The 23,159-nt window shown below is 42.8% G+C and overlaps 1 protein-coding gene and 1 long non-coding RNA gene across 8 annotated transcripts in view; one reads left to right on the forward strand and one right to left on the reverse strand.

Moving 5' to 3' along the window:
• The window catches only part of LOC138268619 (uncharacterized), a 100,641-nt gene that overhangs the window by 3,808 nt on the left and 73,674 nt on the right, over positions 1 to 23,159 (reverse strand). The window lies entirely within an intron of this gene.
• FDPS (farnesyl diphosphate synthase) overlaps positions 5,979 to 23,159 on the forward strand; it is a 32,364-nt gene continuing 15,183 nt past the window's right edge. Inside the window, exons 1-8 of one of the 5 annotated variants that reach the window (XM_069218447.1) lie at positions 5,979 to 6,108; positions 11,871 to 12,273; positions 14,948 to 15,097; positions 16,192 to 16,332; positions 17,742 to 17,822; positions 18,606 to 18,728; positions 19,255 to 19,343; positions 20,827 to 20,899. In XM_069218447.1, coding sequence (XP_069074548.1) covers positions 12,115 to 12,273; positions 14,948 to 15,097; positions 16,192 to 16,332; positions 17,742 to 17,822; positions 18,606 to 18,728; positions 19,255 to 19,343; positions 20,827 to 20,899 — 816 coding nt within the window. In that variant the 5' untranslated portion in view covers positions 5,979 to 6,108; positions 11,871 to 12,114. The remainder of the gene's footprint in view (positions 6,109 to 11,870; positions 12,274 to 14,947; positions 15,098 to 16,191; positions 16,333 to 17,741; positions 17,823 to 18,605; positions 18,729 to 19,254; positions 19,344 to 20,826; positions 20,900 to 23,159) is intronic. The other 4 variants (XM_069218448.1, XM_069218449.1, XM_069218450.1 and 1 more) reach the window with 4 other exon arrangements.

A 23,159-nucleotide genomic window follows, 5' to 3' on the forward strand; every position in this document is an offset into this window, starting at 1 on the left:
AAGTGGACCAGGCCTTGTCCACTCCCTTACGTGGGTCTTTTCGTGAGAAATGTGAGCAAAGAAGGGTCAATAGATGGGGTAGAAGAAATTTTAGAGTGAAGGGATGTGTGAGGGCATTCAGAGCGTAACTTTGCTCTAGTTTGCTTATCCAGCAGAGTAAGCAAACGTGAGGCAACGTACTCCCCAACATGGAGTTTTGTGTGCTGCAGCTTATATTTCATCGTCGGACTATGAGCCAGAGAGAGTAAGGCGGAAAAAGGATGAGGAAGAGAAAGATATGAAAACTGTGACAGAGAGAGAAACCAGGGATAAAAAAGAACCTCTAAGAGCAAGATAAAGGGGTGGGATGTGTGTGGTGGCGCAGAAACGAGTCCTGAGGTGGAATCAAATCTAGGCAGCTTTGGTACTCAGTAATCTTGCATTCAGCAATGGCAATGGCAGGTTACTAAGAAATACTTTGACCTACTGCATTTATGTTTTTAATAATTAATTTAAATACTGGCTCAGTGGGTGGAAGTGAATTCAACCAGAAGTTTCAGTATAGAAACTGTTAAACAAATATAACTGTAAACTGAGATATAATTGTACAGTGACATGCAAAACAATGGTTGGCGCTCACGCTACCTGAAAAAGTCCTGTTCTCTCTTCCCTTTTTCGTTTAATAAAGTTTGGATCTGGTACTAGGCTCATGGCACACACTTTGGGGTGGTTATAGTATTCTGAGTGTAATACCTTCAGTTGTATTAGCCACAGAACTGCTTGGATGGCGTCTTCTTGGAGATGAGTATGGTTCTCTGCCTAATGTTCAACATTCTGTTTTCACAAATCATCCTCAGATTTCTCGTTAAGTCTGGCACGGATGTGTGGGTCATTATTCATGCACAATAAACTTTGTATAAGACTCCTTATTGCACCTACAGTCAACCCCTCAGTCTGTACCACAGCTTTCGAATGTAAAAAAAAAAAACATGAATCAGAGCTCTCAAATTTATTATTGTACTCTCGTTTCATGGTGGTCCCTTAAGTATGCAGAGAATGTCCCATATGCAGGTCTAATTTCATTTTACGTTCATCCACTGTTTTTATACAGTTTGTTAAAACACAATGATTGTTTTTAAAGATTTTTTTAAAGACTGCAGCTTTTAGCTCTAAGTTTGTTTTGTGGGTTGTGTAAAACTATTGAGTACAAAAATATTGCCCTACAAAAAAACACATCATAGTCAGAATATCTTTCACAGTACCATGAAGGGAATTGTGCATAAATATGTGCAAATGTATCAATCGTAACTCTCCATCTGTGCACATATATGTAATGTTTAGTACAGTAAATTTATACTTACTTATATATACTTAACTTCATGATATTTTGGAAGTCGATACTCTCACCACACTATTTTTGTAGGGAAATATTTAAAACATTATATTCTAGTAGGATATTATTTTGTGTAATAAGGGTGTGTGTAGGATTTGCAAATCGCGTTGGCCACCTTCAACACTAAGTGGTCAGAGACCTCTGAATATGTATGTACCCGGTATTTGTATATGGTAAATTTAGCCGAAAGGCAGCATTGTTCTGAACATGATCACAGGCAAGTATTTTGTGGGATCTGAAGGTTTGGTCTTCTCTTTTTTATTGACTTTGGTTTGTTGGTAGGATGTGAAATATGGTAATAAGGGTGCCAAAGTGGTCAGTCAATTCCAGGGGTATGTTAGTTTACATTGGATTGTTGGTGATTTTGAGAAGGCAAGATCGAGGATGTGGCTCTGGCATGTGTTGGTTGTGACATGCTATAGCACATTGAGTGTATTGATGAGGTTGGAGAGGTTTTTTTTCTGAGCGCGTGTTGTCTGGGAAGTTGAAGTCACCCAAGTTTGTTGCATGGGCATGTCGGATTGACAAGATGGAGAGGTGATGCGAGAATTCAATAATGAAGTCCTACTTTTGTCCTGGAGGTTGGTAGATGAGATGAAAGGTGATGGTCTAAGTTGCAGAGAGGGGAAACGGCATGTCAGTAGCTCCATGGATTCAAGTATTACAACTGAATTTTGTGTTTAGTTGTGGTTCGCAACTGTGGAAAGCTTATAACTCAGATTAAGAATACCATTGACTCAGCTGCTTCAGTTTCTGAGCGTATTTCTGATGAAAGAAGCCAACTCACTGACCATCTTTTGAGATGTAAACTTAAATAAGTTATACTTAAGCTTCCCTCTCAACATATTTTTTATCCCTGATTCCATTTTAATATTGTTGCCTATAATAACTTTAGATAAACGTAGCATTAGTATATTCCATTGTAGTGTTCCTGATTCTTAATACATGATTCTATTTTTATGGTCATCAACTGAAGTCAAAGGAATGCAAATCCTTCTTGTTTCTTCTTTAGGACAGCAGAGTGTTTTAATTCATAGTTATGAACTGCAGTGTTGGATAAACATTCTCAATTTGATTGCTGATGTCCTGCGATTGTCCCTGAACCAAGAACAACTATATTTGACCATCCCAGTGTTGCGGATAGTGACAAACAGTTGCACACAGCATTGCACATGGTTTGTCCATGTGCATGAAAGCATCAATGAGCTAAAAAACACAAATGAAAAGCGCCCAGAGTGTTACCTGTGGCTTGTATTGATTCTGGTATTTTAGGCATTATCTTTTGGGGTGACTACCAAAATGAGTCCTAGTCTACAATGCAACTGTGCTGAACACAGCATCTTCCTCATTCCCTTTGTGCTTGTTACACTCTGCCATAAGGCCCAACTTGACAGCATTTGTCGACCTTGCTGACTTCCTGTGTTTTCTTCTCTTTGCTTTGTTTCTGTCTTTCCTTGTGTTGTGCCACACATGGCAGATGTAATAAACTGTATTGCTCTTTTTAGATTCATCTATATTACAAATCGCATAATAAAAACAAATGCTCCAAAATGCAAGTTACATACATTTCACAAAGTTCATAAACGAAACAATCAACAGGTAGAAATGTACCACAAAAATGTGACATAAAGCTCAGGAAGGGGTGTATTAGGCTATTTATACACGGAAACACAATGAAACTAGGTACATGTGCCACAAATGGTTAGACTTATAGACCGTCCCTCTGCTTCCCTGAAGGGTTAACACGTAGTCATACTGTGATAGGAGCAGTTCATCAGTGTGTCCTGTAGCGCTCCTAATCATGAGCTTGTTTAGAAGCTGTTGTGCCACCAGCAGCTTCCAGGTCATGGCTACCACAATCTCAAGGATAGTGGAGAGGATGTCTGTGCTGAGTCAAGATTCTCGTCCTTAGAGCGACAAGACCCAGTGACTGGGGTTCACCTCCCACTGTCAACTGAGCAAGACTGCCATCGTAGGTGTTTAAAATAGTCCAAAATAATAATTTCTTTACTCCTTGAATTCACAGTCAGTATTTGGTCATTGAGTCCTATAAATAGCACAGATGCATACGTGCAAAGTGTAATATACAATGTATCATCATTGTCAAGTGTAGGGATGGGCAATGATTCGAAAGAGACAAAGCAACTCCTGTCTGTCCAAGATGGTTAAAAAAAATAGCTGATTCTGTTCAGCACATCTGTATATATGGTTAATGCTATGGTAGACTTCCATGTGTATTTGTTATTTAACCAAAACTATGATGCAGGAGGTTACATTTGTGCAACATGTTAAGATCCCATTGAAGAAACTGTGTGACAATAAGGAGTGTTGTTACCCATGTAAAGTAAATGTTACGTGCAGTCTGTGAAGCAGTGAAAAGTGCTTTTTGCATGTCAATGTCGCCGTACTGTGGCAGTAAATCGGAATCTGATCTTTGCACTTTAGTAATAAATGTATGAATGTGCAATTATTAATATAGTTTAAATAACGTGTTATTCGGCTATGTTTCTGTTCACGACCATGGCATAAATATTTACACTTGTGCAATGTTGATCCATATTACAACTACTGCTTTTGTTTTTTGATAGTTGTCTAACTGCTCATCATATTGTGTGCTACACCTAAGTGCTCTTGTACAACGTTTCTTGCTACTAAAAAAAATAATAATAATAATCACAGAAGCCAAGAGCGACTGTATAACGATCGCCTTTTCGTATTTTAGATAATAATTGGTCCAGAGGTGTCTGTGGAATTCTCTGTTTAAATGAGAAGTAGTCCACAGTTCACTCTGGATGATTCTGACGTGGGTGAACATTAGGGCCCATGGAATTCCAGGAAAGGATTTCACTGCGAGGAACCAGCTGGAACACTCTGAATTCCATTTTCTGCCTTTAGCATTGTAGGAAACACAAAAGGTGTTTGAGATGAGCATGACGCTGAGCTTGGTCTGAGACATTATGTTCTATTGAGTTGTTGGCAGTTTTATATTTAAATTGACTGAAATGGCAGGCCGTTGCGAAGAAAGAGGCAGCAAGATGGTGTGTGTCGCATTTGGTGGGTTTTGTATATGGTGATTGGTAGATGGAACTGTGATATGTTTGTAGTTGTTATAGAAGATGTACTTACTGTGGGTTTTGTTTTTACCAGCATGACTGGTATTTCAATGTTCCAGCTGATATAAAAATGAGAAAATCACTAGAACCTGGTATTTTTCCCAATTATCACTACATACTACAAACAGTAAATAGAACAAGAAATAATGTTAAAATGTGTTCTAGAATGGTCTTAATGATCACTAACTGATGATTAAAGTAAACAAAGACAGAGAGTGAGTTAAAAATGAATAGATGAGTTTTCCTATTATGTCCCTTTAGCTGCCAAGTTTCCCATATCCATGTGTGAGGTGCTGTGCCATACCAGGTTTTCACTTTGAATTCTGTGACTTGTAGTCCTGTTTTAGAGGTTTAAATACAACTACAATTCCCAGAATTCAAAGGAAAAACCTGGACTTGAACAGCACATCAGGCATGGACTGGTACACTTGGCTGGGCTGTCCAGTCCAGGCCTCTGCAGACTCTTAAAATGTGAATAATGGCTAGTATTTTACTCTGGGAAAGGTGGCAACCTTAGATGCTGTTAATAAACTATTTTCATTGGCTGCTGTGTTTAGAGTAAAGAGAAGAATAATCTTCATCTCCATGTCTTTAGTAGAATTGAAAATTATGTAGGTGACTTGATAGATAGAAATGTTTTTATTCCTAGCAATGCTTTATGCTCACAACCTTTTTAGACCTCTCGCACGCATGTTCATCCCACTTAAAGCACTTACTCTTTCTCTTACAAATACACTTTAATAAATTAGTCACGGAAAGCTGAAATGACTCTAATTTGTCTTTCAAAAGGTCCCTAATTTCAGTTTTGTAAATCTAGCTTGTGTAAAGAAACATATGAATGAATGGTCGAAGGATGCTGTTGTGAAGTGGCAAGTTTGTATTATAAGGGATTTATTCTCATTAATTATTTTAGCCATTTATACACATCGGTGGCTTAACTGCCGACGCATTTCCTTTTCTATTTTGAAACCGTGCATTCAACTGAGCATTCATAAAACACAGGAAAATAAAACCCAGAATTATGTACATTTATGGCAATATGTTGCTCCTTATTAAACACGTAACTAACTCCTCCCCTTCTCTTACGGCGCATTGGCGTCTACGGCTGTGTTACTTTCGTTCCGTATGTATCACGAAGTTAGCGCTCTAGTTGTGTTTAGAATGACTCTGTAATGGAAGTATCTCTGACCTATCATGGCCGCCGTGTTTCACACAGTTTTCCTTAAATTATTGGTCGTTGAACACTATATTTACTGCCCTCGTTTATAAACGTCATACCTGTCAGAAGGTGACACCTTCCACCAATCCGATAGCGTCATGAATCATGCGCCAGTCTGCCTGGCGAAGTGATTGGCTGTGACCTACGCAACCCCATCCTCATACGATGGCTCTGACCAATCAAGGCTCCCGACGCCACATGTACTCCTGGGAGGCGTTGTCACTCTCCGTGGCGAGACTCCGGTGTCTCTTGGGTAGTGTAGTTCCTCTGTATACTAAGATGAGATCCGGGAGGAAGTAAAACACTACGATTCCCACAATAGAGCGTGAGGGAAGCCGAGCTTTAAAGGGACTAAGCGGGAGGTAGGGGTAGGCGATTTGTTGCTGTAAGGGGCAGAACAGGAGGTAAGAGAGGGATACAGGGTGTAACGGGATCGTTTCATGGGCTGTATGTGATAATGCTAGTGGATGAATGAGTGGCTGCCTAACCTGCCTGCTGGGTGTCCCTAAATTACATCTGGTGAGAGTGGTTGCATCAGGCAGCCACTGCCCGGCTAGGGGGTGCATTGTGTTTGAGGTGTTTGGAATGGAGGCACTTTGTGGGACTGTACCTTGGTGGCTGAAGGGAAATAATGCGTTGCAGTGTCTGGGCTGGGGGGGCTCTTTGTGGGGTGGGCTGAGTGGAGCAGCATGTGGCTCCTGCTCCCAAACTGGGCGCGTTAGGGATGGAGTGGGGAGTTTTCCACTACTGAGATATCTGAAATGATGTCCCCTGGAGGTGTGCCACCCCCCCTCCCCCCCTTCAGTGGGGGCTGCAGGGGCCTGCGCCAGCCCCCAATGGATCCCGAGAAAGTAATGCTCTGAAAGGGACCCATTGCAATGAGATATAGTGTGCTTTAAGAGGCAACACTGGTTGGTTGTTTCGAAATGGTTTTACTATATATCCAGTGGCTACATTTTGGTCTATAGATAGAAGCATTTGCACACCCCGAGAGGTAAAAATGCAAAATATTTTCGCAGATCATTTCCATAATGAGACGGTTTATCGACTCCATAGCGTTTCATTTTATTGTCTATAAAGACTTTGCAGATACCGGCCGTGAAGGTGTCAGACTACAGGGTGGGTAGTGACGTTTTGATCGTTGCCCCTTCTCTGGCCACCTCTATTCAAGGGCCACATTCAAACAGCAGGTGGAATTTAGTTCCTGGCGTGACAGTCATGCGCCAATATTGAAGACTAGTGACAGCTCCAAAAGGTAGGAACAAGACAATTTCTACTGCATGGTAGCTGGTGCATAAAGTTAATTACCACTAGGAGGAGTTTTCTATGTTGGTGGCACGCGATCTGCTTTTCAGATTGTCCCATCTTCCAGTCACTTAACCACTGTGAGTGAGGACCAGTCCGTAGGCGCTGCCAGAGACGTGGTTGAACTAACAGAGAGAGATCAGATCTCTCACCTTTTAATCAAGGCCAGGGAACAAAGCTTTCTCCAAAGGTCACAAATCTCATGTTGATACCAAATAAAGCATGGGTTGTTACTTAGTCCTCAGTGTTCATCAAGACAGTTCTTCTTTGAGTTGACTGGATTATCATGATCGTTAACTGACGGTCTTCAACATAGTTTGTGGCCTTTTTGATTTCATCAGGCCAGATGGCTTTTGTGCAGGACACTTGGTCTATGAAGTTGATATTTTCTTTGGCGCTAGTGGTTGGGCATTTTTCGGTGGTTTTAGAGGACTCTGAATGTCAAGATAGCGAGTGGGGTTACAGACGCTCTTCCCGCCCCCTCTCCTGTACTTGATGTTGAAGCAGTACTGATTGTACAGCCCACTTCTGTAAGTTCTTTTGTGGACGAGGGGCTGAGCGTTGAAACAGCGGTATCAGTGGCTTGTGGTCTGTGAAGTTAACTAAAGTCATGCTGATATTATTCTATGTGGGAGTGTTGGAAACCCCACTTCAAAACCAGCACTTTCTTGAAATAAGATCAGCAGCAGTCTGCACTGGCGAAATGTGATGTGGTACATGGCCTGTATGGACTGGGCTGTACTACTAGTTAGGTTTGTTTTTTTCGCCAGGTTAACGTATTTCATGATGGTGTTCTTCTTTTTTGTGACATGGGATGCTCTCAATGAGGTCCTAACAATGTACTCTGTTCTCCTACTGTTTTATATTTGGTTCGCAAATGTGCTGCAGTGGTGTGTGCTCTACCTGCCTGCACATACTTTATTAACAGTATGATTGTTACTCCGTAATACTTGGAGTAGTCCTAAGGCGCACACTGCATTTTTCAAATACCTGATAACAGGCTACATCCAACTTCACATCATGATTTTCCCTCTCGTATATATGTTTATTAATATTCCATCAACATTCAGTCCATCAAGATTATCAATGTATAGAAGAAAAATGTTTTTTTTTCTCTCAACAAAAAAAGTTATTTGAAAAAATTAGAAATTCAGCAAAAAGAGTTTGCAGATTTTTTTTTGAAAAAACATATGTTTGTGTACAAAAAGTGTCACAGCATAAAGGTAATTCTAATGAGTTCTCTTGTGGGATTGAACACTTTTTTAAAACGAACAAAGAAATGTAATAACTATGAACGTTGCAATAATGTCATAGGGGGCAATGCAGTGACACATCCAATGACAGGACAAGGTATTACTTTAAAACACTCTGCCACATGTGATACCAAAAACTATATGTACTCTGTGAAGTGCCCTTGCGGGCTGGACATCTGATAAACTGAAAGAAAAATAAAGTCTCTAATTTCTGCGTCTTCTACTTGAGGGCTTAAATGGAAAAGAGTGAATAGATGCTTCGAAGCCACTGGTTGGACCATCTTATCGGTTGAAGTTTAATGGTGTGGTCTTCTAGTATCCTATGCCAGTACACAGATGTCGAAGCTTGTCCACTAGATCAAACACACTGGTGGTGTTGCACTTCTTGCACGTTAGGTCAAGCTCAGATCTTCTGTGATTCAACCTGCTAAGGTTTCAGTCCTCTCTTCAGATATGTAGCACTTGATGCTAACTTGACTGTCTGTAGTTTGGATGGTTTTTCTCAAAGATGGTGACTAGCAAGAGTAGTTCTAAGCCTTCATATACAGAAATGCAAGAGTTTGTCTTTGTTAGTTTGCGCCGTGGTTTTAGCTGTGTTAACTGACTCTTGTTCAAGCGGGGAGGCCATTTTTGCCGATTAGGTGCATTGGGTTCAGTTAAATGGAGTCTTTGTAAATCGTCTCTTACGATTTAATAACTGTTGCTGGTATAATTGTCTGTGGCTTTCTGGACTCTTGATTGACTTTTTTTTACGGTAGGCGCCACCTTTTCGGGGATGTGCATTTAATGTGACGTGTCGAGGGTGAGGATCGCTTCGGAATTCAGCCTGGTTCAAATAAGATAAGTGTTCTCAATGTTGATCAGCAACCCTGGAAGATCAGGACCTACAGTTTTGGCCTGACCTTCATCGGTGCATGGAGCTGGTAATTTACGCAGTTCACCATTGAATTTCTCTACTTATTCCTTTCTGTACTGTTCTTGTCTAAGGACACGCCACACTTGCCTTGAGTAGAATGCAGATGAAGGGCCCGCAGGGCTTAGCCACCATCTCATCGTCTTCGTTGTTAAGGTTTTGGAATAATTTATGTGCAGCTTTCCCTGCAGTGCAAAGGAAGTGATCTTCTACCTCCTCCCCTCTCTCTCTTTGGTGGCCTTGAAATAGTTATTCAGTCTCCAATCCAGACTTTCAAGTTTGGGGATACTTCAAGTTGCTAGCCCTGTGGGCTTGCTAATTGGTAGTAGTTGATTGTCTGCATCATTTGTGAGGTTTCTGGCTGTGCCAGTAGCGGTGCTATGGTGATGTATCAGTCATCTTCCCAAAAACAGCCTTTCCATGTTATGCCTGGTATCAGAAGGTTGCTTAGTGTGCATCTTGTAGTAACTCTGCTATCTGTGTTTGGCCAATGAGTGAGGTGGGTGCATGAGCCCAGTGTATGACGTCAGACACTTAGCAGTATAACAGAATACAGGGGTCTCAGTGGGACATTGTAGTGTGATCTTTGAAAAAGGAGACTGTATGAGATGTTATGAGGGTGTCTGCAAGGCAAGATTGTATGGGACTGTGGGAGGGCACACAGGGGGTGGCTTACTTGGAGCTACAATATGTATTCTGTGGTGGATGAGAGGGTATGATGCTGTAAGAGGGGAGGACGTTGTAGAGACCACTCTGACAAGGAGGGCTCTAGGAGCTCACTGAACCCCGGTGATTCTGAAGTGAGGGTGCACTGCTGAGTGGTGGTGCCACTGTGTTGACGAACCAGCTGCTGGAAGGGAGACTGTTGTCAGAGGTCTAAAAGGAGGCAATTGTGTGGAAGGTCTTGTGTGTTTGTGGCTGACAGTGGATGGGAACAGTGTGTGTCTTGAGCCTTTAAGGTGACCACTATGTTTTGTACCCAGAGTTTGAGTATCTGAGGGGATAATCTGACTGGGGTCTATGAGTTGAACATCTTCACATGAGAGACTGGGTGGCCCGAACTATTACAATGTGCAACTTCTAGCGCTAGCAGTACAGCTAACTCTTCTCTGGGTGTGGTCCGCATGACACAGGCGCTAGAGAAGGCCAGGTCCTGGGTGTTTCTTCCTAAACAAAGATGTGTGGCCTATAGTCTGCTCTGCTGCACTGGTGATCTAAGGGTCCCTTATTGTCGCTGTACGTGAGATGCAGGGTCCCCCAGTCTGACCATGCCGTGCCTTTAAAATGGGTCCCGACAATGTACGCCAGATTTGCCTAGGATACAGGGGTACCTGGGTCGTGACTCTGCTGCTCCTGAGATATGTGGACCTCACAAGAGTCTGACCTACAATAGAAATCTTACCGGGTTATACCTTCCATACCATACTCCTGTTAGCTGCCTTACCCTGACTTCAGTAACTGAGATTCAGTGGGACACTTCAGTCCCGCACCTCCGGTTGACATGACAACCTCAGGGGCTTCTCGTGGTTTACAAGAGGTTCTAGGTCCCCAAATCTAATTCAGCTCTGCTTAAAAGCGGGTCCCCCGGATGTCGGGCCCAGTGAACTTGAAGACTTTTAAAAAACAATGGATATAAATGCCTGAATAGATTTGCACCACTAGTAAGGACTCTTGGTGAATTCCATTCCTTTGTTTTTAGCTTCTCTATGCAATTACAGACCGGACCCTCCGGCTCATCCCACACGTAGGGCAGTTTAGGCCAAACTGTTAGTCCATGTTCCTTAAGAATGGAGACATAAGGTTCCTTAGATGTTCTTGCTTTATTGAGCCCTTAGTGGCGAACTACAGGGTGTCTTCAGGGCACAATAAGATCTCTGCCCGTGTCTAGGCATACCATGGCGAGGAAGGAGACCCACTTAATGTGCACAAGACGGATGGATGGAAATAATTTTATTTGTAATTCTAAATAATTTTCAGGGTTCACTCTATTTCTCGTTGTTTGAACTGACTGGCCCAGAGCAGAAAATAACTTTATAGCTGTATCGGCGATACAGGACCCTGTCATTCTCATTAGCTAATTATGAAATACAGGGGAGACACACGGGGCCGTGCTTCCCGAACCTCAGATGTGGCCCCCTTAGTCTTGCCCTGCTGTTAGTGGAATTCAGGATCTTCTTCTGGACGCAGCCCCGGTACTGAGGTCCCAGGGCCCTCCAACAGGCCGTGTTGTGCTGGAGATGCAATGGGTGTCGCCCCTCTGACACCACTTGTTTCACACACCCTGCATTTCCCATCCATCCACATGATGCTTCCCTTCTGGGTCGCTTGCATCAATCGAGTTACTCGTGCACTCATCCAGTACACGTATCCATCCATTCATACATGTGATGCATCCGGTTGTCCCTCCACGGCCTACGGTCACTGGGCCCTGCATCCACACAGTGTACATTACCGTATCTATTGCACTTGTTAACTTGACGTGACTCTTCTGTCTGTGTAAGTAAGCCTCCTGTCACTCCCTACCCACTGGACTGTACAACTCTGTAAGCGTTCCTTGGCAATGGCTTCTCGGTTTCTTTCGTACCACAAGTAACTTTACTGGGCTGGGAGCTGGTTTTGCCTGTCACCTGTTCTGCACAGTATTTTTCTGGCTAATTTTATTCTTTATGTTTACCTGCAGCTTTTTTGTCCACAGATTTTTGTCCCTCATTTGCCTCTATACACATCCATTAACTTTGGATAGAACGGGTGTTGTTTACAATCCGTGCCAACATCCTTGTCTACGTCACATGCAGCTAGGTTGCAGAGTAGGGTGTTCTGAACAGAGGTGGCACGCGGTCTGTGAGCAAGCTGCCAGGGCAGAACGCTGATGACGTGAAGGACTGAGGCTTTCTTACAAGCTACGCCAAGAGGTGGGCCCAGGCTGCCAAAAAGACATCATGTGGCCACGCCTACTGTGGACCAGGCGGCCCCACTGCTGCGCCAGCTGGGGGAGGCAGATGCCTGTCCCTCGACGGGGCCAGACCAGCCTATCTTGGTTCAAAGCTGGCATCTGTGGGAACCCGCCAAAGGAGCAGCTGACGTCCAAGGCGCCTACAGTGAGTCATGACCGCCTCGAGGGTTTTTTGAGGCCTTCAGATAACATGCCACCGCTGCTTTGAGGGAGGGGAGGTCCTGCATGGCACCACATACTATTTTTTTGGTGGGGAGAATGACATTCTCATTTGTTTTCCTCTGCTACGGTCCTATGTTGAATATCGTGATTTACAAGATTGTATCAGGAGCCTTTTGAGAGACAAATATTTACAACCATGTATTTATTTAAGACGACCCCTTCTCACAGACGCGACACACATATTCGCGAAATGATGCATATGAATATTTGCAGGCAGGTGGGCAGTGCTTTAAATGGGCCGGTACTGAGTACCGGCACTTTTTTATTTTGGGAGGGAGAGTACCTGCACTTCTCAAGAAAAACGTAATACTTTTAATTGGAGAGTACCTGCGCTTCTGTTTTTCAATTTCAAGCACTGCAGGTGGGTAATTAAATATGATTTGATTGCTTATGCTGGTAAGGCTTTGGGACCTTATCTATAGTTTGGTGGACAGGATGGTCCCATCACAAATGTGCCAGACGTCTCGTCCACAGTATCACAGATTAAATATAGCCCGTGGCACTCGTAATACCAAGGCTTAGTCCGTCCACCAAACCCTAAACAAGGGCCTCCGTCTTTACATTGATTTATCATACCAAAAGAACCCCTGTTCAGTGGAGGGCTGGAGGCGACTGACTAGTTTTAATATACTGCAGCAAAATCACGGAGCCTTTATAATATTGTGCTTTAGTAATTTCACCTTCACCTCAGACAAAAAGACACATACACACACACACAATATCCATTTGTCATAAGATGTAGCACATCATCTTTGTAGACAGAAGCACCTGGCTTTTAGGTTTACGCATCTTAAGCCCTTCGGAGGGCTTTATTACAGTCCTATTGTGGAGGGAAAGTTCTGAAATCTGGAGGAAATTCGCATCCATCCCAATTGAAAATGAACACTTAAATTATACTGCAGGAGTCACTCCATTACTGGGCAAAAGTCAGTAATGACACTTTTTTCCCCGAGTACTCTCACTTAGTAAAGTAGGAAACATTACAGTAGCACGGTAGTCCTTTTCTCCAACAATTTCATGAAATTGCAATTGGGTACAGTATTTGCATATTGTCCTGTGACATCTGCCTTTTGCATCTAAATTTGGCCTTGATGTCGCTGCTGTTCTTGCTTGAGGCAGATGATGAAACATCCTGTGTGAGATTAAGTTCTTTATTGGTAGAACTCTCTCAGTATGTCAAATGGGATGTCCAGGTCAAAGGCATCTCTTTTTGTGTTGGATTGTTGAAATGACTGACTGATGATAATCTGCCTCACAGCACAATAGGGATTCTTGGCATAATTAAGGAACTTGGGACAGGCTGTACTAAACCATTTAGTGGTGGAAACCCTGCAATTCGCTAAATCACAGGGTTTGCGACCACCTAATGGCTTCTCACTATGTACTAAACCAATTTTGCAATTCGGGAAATGGTCATCGAATCGGAAAATGGGTTTATAAATACTACTTTGTACATGTTTAAAAAAAAAAAATGTTAGCAGGCTGCGGTCCAGGGAATCGCTACCAGCTCTAAAACATAATTATAAAATGAGTTGCATTTATAAACCAAAAAATTGACTCTTGAACTGCAAACACAGGCACAGGGGTGTGCTGACACCTGCAGGCCACGTCCGGGTGACTGCATCCCAACTTAATAAGCTGCAATTTGCGACCTACCTCGTTAATATTCAAGAGGTAGGTTGGATTGCGACCCACTCTGAATGGTGACTGTGTGAACCAACCTAATAGTACATAGATGAGTTTGCAAAATCTCAGTGACTTCAGTAAAAGGCTGACACAATTTGTTACTCACTTTTTGCGAATCCAGTGTTAAGACATCTGGCCCCTGATGATGAAGCATGAGAAATTGCCACTTTCACCTCGGAGATCTTGTATGCCAGAAGGATACTGGTAGTTCATGCAGAACCAATATTGAAGTGCTGCAGACTGCTTTGACCTCTGTCCACTCCGCATATTGGGCCCCTGGCTAGCTTTAGATCCTTTTCTTAGAATTAATCATATTGACAGGGGATGGTGGCTTACCCCATGTAGCCAGCCACCAAGATAGTACGCCACGGGCATGTTAAATGGCCTTGTGGCACCTCCTGGGCAAGCTACACCTCACTCCTCACCAATTTCTATCTCTCACATTGAGGGATGGTGTTTGTGTGGCATTGCAGGGTCTTTCCGTGTCCTGACAGGCTTGTTTTTCACTCCTCGAAGATGGTTACATTCCATGTGCCTCCCTTCTCTAACGCCAGTGCTTGGAATGAGTGTAATTCTGAATAATCTTACGCTCCTTCTCTCTATTTCCCTCAGCCCTCAAATGTTTTAGGATTTAGATGAATTCCCATGTAACCCCATTTCACACTACATTCTCCTCCATTTGAGGGATGCCGGGTGTGTAGCCCACCATTTCACGTCATCAGATCCGTCATTCACCACTCCCTTTTTTTTATTTATTTATTTTTTAAAGTCACTAGGTTATAAGTGACCAACAATGGACATACTATGCATCCATTTTTCTCCTGCTTGTGGGCATGGAGGGTGTCTAAAACCAATCCTCCAGTCTAACCCACTTGTCTTCTCTTTTTTTTTTTTTTTTTTTCTGCACCCAGACTCTGAGAATGAGTGTGAACGGTACAAAACAGTCTTCTTCAGCTGACAAACAGGAATTTGTCGGCTTCTTTACGCAGATTGTGCGTGACCTCACGGAAGATGATCTGCAGCACCTAGAAATTGGAGAAGCCATTGTGCGACTCAAAGAGGTAAGGGAAGTGAGAAGCTCCCTTGTGACTCGAGCTAAGACGGACCTTGGCAAAAGCATTCTTATACTGGTGGATCGTCTTTGTCGCCATGAGGATGTACTCAGTTTTCCATAAACTTTGTAATAAATAAAGTGGCATCTAGGATTTTTCCCACTTGATTGCTACTCATTTTTTCGATAGCTTTTTGCTTGTTGATCCTTGATTGCACCCTGCAGACTCACCCTACATTATTCCCTCTTCTGACTTTTAGGCTCACTGATTTACTAACATACTGTTGCATGTATGCTCGTTAAGTCTATTTTTAACCAGTGCTAGAATATTGTACTCATTTCACAGCAGAGTCACGTGGGTGAAGTCTGGAGCATGTGACTGTACACAACTGTGGTGCTGCTGTCTCCTGGTTTAATTTGATTCCTTGCCCTGTAATTCTTCCGACTGTGTATCTCTTTTAATTCCTCAGACTGCGTATCTCTTTCTTGCTTCCCTTCCTCATGCCCTTTCCTACTGCATGTTTATTTATATTTAATTAAAAAAAATAAAAAACTTCCACTTTTTTATTTTTACTTCTTCCCTAGGTCTTTACATTAATTTTGCTTAAAACTGCTTTATTTCTCTTGTTTGCCTGTCTCCATTATAATGAACCTTTTATTTCTTTATCTTTCTCTTCAAGAATGAAACACCTAACAAGAGAGCTAAAAAATGTTGTTTAATTTTATTTTTTAAATAAAAAAGCAATTAAGAATGATTTATTTGGGATGAAACGTACAGCTCTTCTGCCGGCTATTTGAGAAGTTATAAAATGAGCTACAAATTCCTAGAACAATACCCCAAAATATCAGAAATTGTAAAGAACTCTGAATTGATTCAACTCTACAAAGTAAAGCTTTGGGGCACTTCATGACAGTTCAAGCGAGTTAATATTATCAGTTTGAAGGGAAGGTATTTCGTTGTCATGAACCTGATTCGTAGCAGTGTTAAAATGTCCGTTGTAGGATATTGGGCACCACCACTGGATGTGTGGGTCTATGCTGGGCCAATGTTTTTGGAAGAGGAAAGAATTCCACAGTGGTTGTTTCAATTTTGTATCGCTGCAGGTGGTGGAGTACACAACACCAGGTGGGAAAAACCATCGAGGCCTGACGGTCCTTGCGGCCTACCGCGAGCTGGCGGGGCCGGAGTTACAGAAGTCGGGCAACCTCCAGTGTGTGCTGACTGTTGGATGGTGTATTGAGCTGGTGAGTGAGGCCGCCTTATTCTGCCACCCAGGTTCATTACAAGACCGCAGATGTTATGACTGTAGGGGGGCATGGGGCTTGTCAAGTGTCGGGCAGTGTAAAGCACCAAATTGAGCAGTGAGTGCCTTCAGAATTAGGAACTGACTTCAAGAGGGCCAGATACAACCCTGGTGTTATCAAACGCCCTTGAAAATCCAACTTTACACCTGGGTCTTTACCCGGCATGCTTTTACCCTGTCTGCATACAACGAGTTGACCCCTTAACAACATGCTGTAATAACACGCAGGCCTTTACAACTTATGCCTTTACCCCACAATGCTGTTTTAACTATCATATTTTTCTCTATCCATCTCTCTCCTATATAATATGCAGTAAAACCTCTTTATTCCCTGTTTTCTATATGTGGTGCAATAACCACCAACGCACCCCCCAGTTTTTTAATTATTTATTTATTTTGTTATTACTAACCTCTGTTTACCTCGACACTCCCATGGACCCTAAAAACCAGTTACTATCCTCTATCTTCCATTACCCTTACACACTCCCGATCTTTTTTTTTTCTTTTGAATGACACATTTGTCATTTAAAAAAATAACTTACCTGCGTACCAAAAAGGAGTCTGCATGATACTTACCCACAGAGTCCAGACTGTATACCGTCTGCGATTCACTAATCAGACATTACTCATCTGTGGGGCCCTTCAGATTGGGGGTGGATGGTTTAAATCGTCTTCTAGAAGGAGGGAGACACTTGGAACGAGGGCCTTGCCTAGTTTTTGGGAGTGAATGCTGGGGGCTCATTCATTGACGATATATATATATATATATATATATATATATATATGTGTGTGTATGTATCTCGATCGGTCACAGGATGAAGCCAGCCAGCATCATATGTACTGCTGCCAAGCTGGGCTCATTGGACACAATGTTTGAGAGGGAAACCCACAGGCCCTTGGGAGAAGCCAAGTTTAAGGACGGATGCATGACTGGCTTCGCGCATGCTTGAAACATGAGGGATGTGGGAAGCAATGGGAGTGGTTTAATTGTTCCTCAGTGTTTTGGAGGAGAAACTCGGGAACCATTGCAAGACTTCACTTGGTACCCATTCTTCACATAAAAGTACCCAGTAAAAGGCCCCTTGAAGTGTACCTTTATTGCTTTTTCTCATGGAATCACTTCTTAGTAGGGACTGTGATGAAGCTGAAAGAGGAACAATTCCTCCCCCCTCCACAAGAACCGTTCCTGAGCAGCCTTCAGTGAACGTAGTCCATACCAATGGTTTCAAACCCAAGAAGAGGAAAACCTAACTAAACATGCATAGAAGCTGCAGCAATGAGTCCCGCAAGAAGCCTATTTACTTGTACGTGCCCACTCTTAAGTATATAATGCCTCTGGTTTTCCTGCAGCTCCAAGCGTTCTTTCTGGTGGCTGATGACATCATGGACTATTCAGTGATGCGGCGAGGGAAGCCCTGCTGGTACAAAAAGGTAAGGTTCAGAGGGTGCTGAAAGGTCTAAGGTTGCTGCATTCTGGGTATGCCTTCCTGACATTCTGCCAGAGGAAATGGGGCTCATTTAAAAGTTGCATTTTGCTTATTGGCCTCTGTAGAGAAGTCCAGTGTACATGAGTTACGTTGGTTTGTAATGTGCCACCTTGGTGACCACGTAGGCTGCCCATGACAGATGTGACATTCTTGTGAGTGAGAGCTCTTTGATTTTGGCCAGGTCCCTAAAGCTGGGGAGGGTTATGAAGATGTCTTTCGGTAAAAAGCTTTGCCTGTTTAATGACCAGAACCAACTTTTTCTGTACTTTATAAATCTGGTAACTTGCTTGGCACATTCTATCTGCCATGATCATATGATGGCACTTTCTAAGCTCTTTATACCAGGTTCATCGTTACACTCACTTTGTTTTGCTTTCTCTTCCTCCTTCAATCTTCCATTTCTGCCTTTATCCTCCCTTGGGGGAGGGGGGGATGGGGTGTCTGGAAAAATCAGTCCCAGGGCTCACCACTGCCTGTAAGTAAGAAGATCCCCCTCCCTCCACTCTCTCTAACAGCTTTAATTTAGTGTTACTTGGGTATACTGTGGTTAATTCTGTCGCATTGTCTCTTGGTTGGGTCTCGAGCCTGCAGGAGCATAGGCCATTGAGAGTGAAGATGATGTCTGCCTGCCTTTCCATGAATCTCTGACTGCTCTTAGAGGTCCGCGCACTGCTGATGCACATGTATGAGCGGCGATTCCCCACTTTAAACATCTCCTCTGTTCCAGGACGGCGTAGGCCTCAATGCCATCAATGACTCCTTCCTTCTTGAAGCATGCATATACCGCCTCCTTAAGAAGTACTGTCGCCAGCAGCCCTATTACCTCAACCTGCTTGAGCTCTTCCTGCAGGTAAGTACAGCTGGCCTGCTCGCTTTCCTTTTCTTGCTTGATCTCTACCCTGTGTGTTTCCTCTTGCTCGCTCTTCTACTCAGCTGTCTCTCTTCTTGCTCTCTGTACAGTCTCCCTTCTCCTTCCATGCCACCCCCTGTATCTCTTTTCAAGCTTTCCTGTCTACTCAGTTTCTCTTAACATAACTTCGTTGTTCACTCTGTTTCTGTCTACGCTGCATCCTTTGACTGGGTTACTCTACCACTTTTTATATTCATAAAGCTGCTATCACCATTTTGATTCTGAATCACTCTTGTAATTTTAAAAGGCATGGTGTTATTGTTTACCTGGTACTTACCATCATAGGCACATTTTGTATTTGTTTAATTCCATTGTGTTTGTTCTACTGTGTTTTCCACCGCCTGTTCGAGCTTCCTTACCTAGGCCCACGCTTGTCCTCCGGCCTTTTGCAGTCTTGCCATGTTTTGTGGGTGGTCGTGCATGAAACTATTTTGTAAACTTGAACCAGTGTTTTTCTTTCGCACAGACTACCTACAGGACGGAGCTTGGCCAGTCCTTGGATATTTTCACCGCAGTGCCTGGCAAGGTTGATTTTAGCCTGTTCACAGATCAGAGGTGTGTGCGTTAACCGTGTGATGGATGACCAAAGGAACCTGGGATCCCTGTACATTTGTGGGCGTGGGGGGACTCCGGAGCATGGAACTGTGAATGTGGAAGTCGTACTGTGAACAAAAGGGCCCGGGAACCCTGTACTGTGAGTGAGAGTGGAATGCTATATTGTAGCCTCGGTCTTTAATAACAGTCTGCCTTCACCGCTACTTAGATCACTCACCTTCCAGTCACATGCTCTAAAATGTATCGCCTCTTTGCGCATCTTACCCAAAACCAATCAGGCGATCAAGTGGTCAGTTAACTCAACTGGAGACTGTCCCTCCCTTTATATAAAAGTTTACTTCTAGTCTGTGTTAATCTTTTGTTTGGGTGGTACTAACTAGATGCGCAACAAATTGAACTCCTTCCGGAAGTGGGAGTCACTTTGAAGTATACACAACAAGCCATGGGTGGAATGCTTGAAGTAATTTCAGCCACTGGTAATTACTCATCCATTCAGTTGTTATTTTGCGCAGCATGCCATCGGTTTGGACCCGGCCATGTGCAAATCAATCTAGCCCTGCTCGAGTGAGAACAGTCCAGCCAAGCCACGGGCCAGGTCCCTCCTGAAGTGGAACACAAGCGACGTAAGACTGGTTTCGCCCTGATTGGGGCTCTCAGTTAGGGGCAGCTTGGTTCCAGTGGCATAGTGAGCAGGGGACCCGTGTCTAGACATACCTATCCTAGGCCATCTGCATGAGGTAAGATAACCAGGCAGCGAGGTGATCCAAAACGCATATGCACTGGATTCTCCCTAATGAAGTCCTTGCAGCCAAACACTGCAGTGTGTCTGAAAGATTGGAGGGCATCAGGCTTTCCTATTTATTACCTTCGAAAGGACAGGTTATCTTGTTTCAAAAGAGCCTTTCCAAGAGATTCTTGCACACACTGTGAAAATTTGTGTGAATGGGGGAGTGGCTTTCTCTGAACCATCTAATGGTTACATTAAACTTAAGTCAATCAGTCATTTACTCCCAACTCACTGGAGTCCAAATTCAGATTTTCATCCATAACAAATATTTCTAGGGACATGGGTGTGGTGGGTGAGGGTGAAGGGAGCAGTCTGAGGCATTGCTTTTTATTTTTTTTAGGGTTTTGTTTTTTTGCCTTGTCAAAAGTCTAGCATGGGGACTTCTTTATTTTCAAATTGAGTTGGGAGTTTTCTACCTGCATAGCAAAGGGTATCTAGTTCTTCCTAAGCGACGTGAAGAGTAGTCCCTTCTTTTGGAAGCTGTGGATAAGGCTTTGCCTCAAGGAGTTGCCATACAGCGCCATTGAGACAAAACTTAAAAATGAGGACCCAAAGGGAGGCCCATTGGTAACTTTGGTAGAAGAAGGTGCTTAGGGCTGTTTTACCCCCTCTTGTGAACAGTAGTTTTGCTAATCTACACCCCAATTACTCTTCATTTGATCCTTTTTAACATTTTCTTATTGTTTCTTTTATTAGGTACAAAGCCATAGTTAAATACAAAACGGCCTTCTATTCGTTCTACCTGCCAGTGGCTGCAGCCATGTATATGGTGAGTGGACAAGTGGTGTTGATCTGTGCAGGGGGCGCCTGGATTTCAGTTTCTCCTTCGATACCCATGCTGACCAAGGATAAAGAGTGCCAAGATGATTGTATAGCCCTATAGTAGGAGGTTATAGTCCCAGAAGGCAAATATTTTTGGGGTTTCTTTTGGCCCCTGCAAACCAATCACCCATGTTGCTCCCCCAGACTGTTGGTTACTCCCAGCACTCGTCACCCTGCTTTCCCTTCCCCAGCTCCACTATTACTCTACTGACGCACTCACTTCTTGATCACTCCCTCCTTCTCCGTGGCATTAAGTAGCTCTGCTTACCCCACCCTTTTTAGTTTCTCACCCACCCCATTATTTTTTTCTTTACTCCTTTAGTTGAATTTGTGTTTTTTTAGAGGGCTTGATAGCTACAGTTAGCTACTTGAGCGATAATTTCTTTGTAGCATGCTTTTGCACACTTTTTAGGTTGTTTATAACTATCTTAGCACAGTGACTTAAAAGTCAATCAAATGGCAACCTCCCCATCATGACTCTTATGTCTTCATGCAAGGTCCAGTCATTATTCTATTTTGGATGTTTTATGTATTCTTAACTTATTTTTTTTTTTGGCTGAGGCCGTTCTTCATTTGCAACAAGCAATGGAAAAGCCAAATACGTCTGTGTGTGTATATATATATATATATATATATATATATATATATATATTTTCTCTCTTCGCCTTTATCACTGTGTTTTCTCGTTACTGACTTTCCACTTGATTGAGGCTCGGCAGGAACTAAATCTCTGCTTTGTTTATGCCTCCCATAAAGAAGGGGGTCGATACTACACCTCTTTGATTCGTATGACACTGAGAACGTGGACAACATCAGAGGAGTGCAGTGTTTTTAAAAATAAAATATAAATATTTCCAAGGGACAAGAGGATTCCAAAATCTACTAGTCATTTAAAAAAATCACTTGTTCCTTTTGGTGACAAATTATGGTTCTATTAGAGCTATGGTAGTAGCCATCAGATTATGCTAGGGCTCGTGGTATATCATGGTTTGGACTTTAGCGGGTCTCAGATTATGACCACTTTCTGAACGTACTCTGAATACACTGTGGGTCTATTTATGTGAAATATCTGAATTGTCACAGGTTACACAGAGACTCCTTATAAGAATAGGCTATGTTTATGCCAGATTTCTGGTCACAAGTACTTTTCTTTATGAGTGAGGTCCTTTTTGTTACAAGTGACACATGGTGGTATTACATTATTTCTTCTTTTATAAAATATTGGCATGCAAAATGGTTCCTTAAAGGATGCCTTAAAGAAATGGTGTTAGTGTTGTGATCAAAATTAACAGCAGTTAAATACATTTATTTATAACCTTAGTCCCTCAGTTTTCTAGTTGCAGAGAATTTTTGGGAGAGGAAGTAGCACAGCGGTTGGGGAGACCGCCTCTCGGTTCGATCTTCGGCGCTACTTCCTGTGATTCTGGGCAAATCACTTAATCTCCTTGTGCCCGTGGAGAGCGCCTTGAGACCCTTACGGGTGATAAGCCGCGCCATTTCAATCTACATTTCAGTTCATTTCATTTGGGGGACGGAGGGTGGTGTATATCTTTGGAGAGCACATTACATTTTTTATTTTTTGCAACATGCATGTATGTTTCGGGATGCAAGGTTGGCTTCTAAAATACAAATCATAAATCTTGCTCTCTTATCTGTGTTTTCATACAGTAAAGAAGGATTCCGAGAACATTACGGATGTTAAATTTTGCAAACCTCTGCAAACATTTTTCCCTGAACAGGCAGTAATTCACGTTTTTACAGTAGACCCGCTGTCAGTAAGCTTACACCTCACTGTATTTCTTTAGATAGCTCACCCTAACAGTATAGATTTTTGGTTAGTGAGTTAAATACAAAGTCACACAAAAATGGCATCTTCAACACTATTCCTTTCCTTTTCCACTGTTGCCTTGGAGGCAAAAATTGCCCCTTTCAACAACTGTACTGCAAATCAGCAGCCAAATAATTGGTGCTGCAGGAAGTGAAGCCTGCTTGTCCAGAGTGCAAAATAAATGTTTGTTATCCTTGCTGCAATGTAAAATGTCCTAGACTATGTGGCGTTGGGAATTCCCCCATCCCTGGCTGTATTAAAGTTGCAAAAAAACAATATGTATTGATTTACTTTGTACCCTCATGTAATCCACACTCTCAACAGGTTCCGCATTAAAACCTCCAACGACATTTTTAAAGTTTCAAACATTTTTTGGCAG

Source organism: Pleurodeles waltl, chromosome 12 (genome assembly GCF_031143425.1).
Source record: "Pleurodeles waltl isolate 20211129_DDA chromosome 12, aPleWal1.hap1.20221129, whole genome shotgun sequence".
NCBI classification, from domain to species: domain Eukaryota; kingdom Metazoa; phylum Chordata; class Amphibia; order Caudata; family Salamandridae; genus Pleurodeles; species Pleurodeles waltl.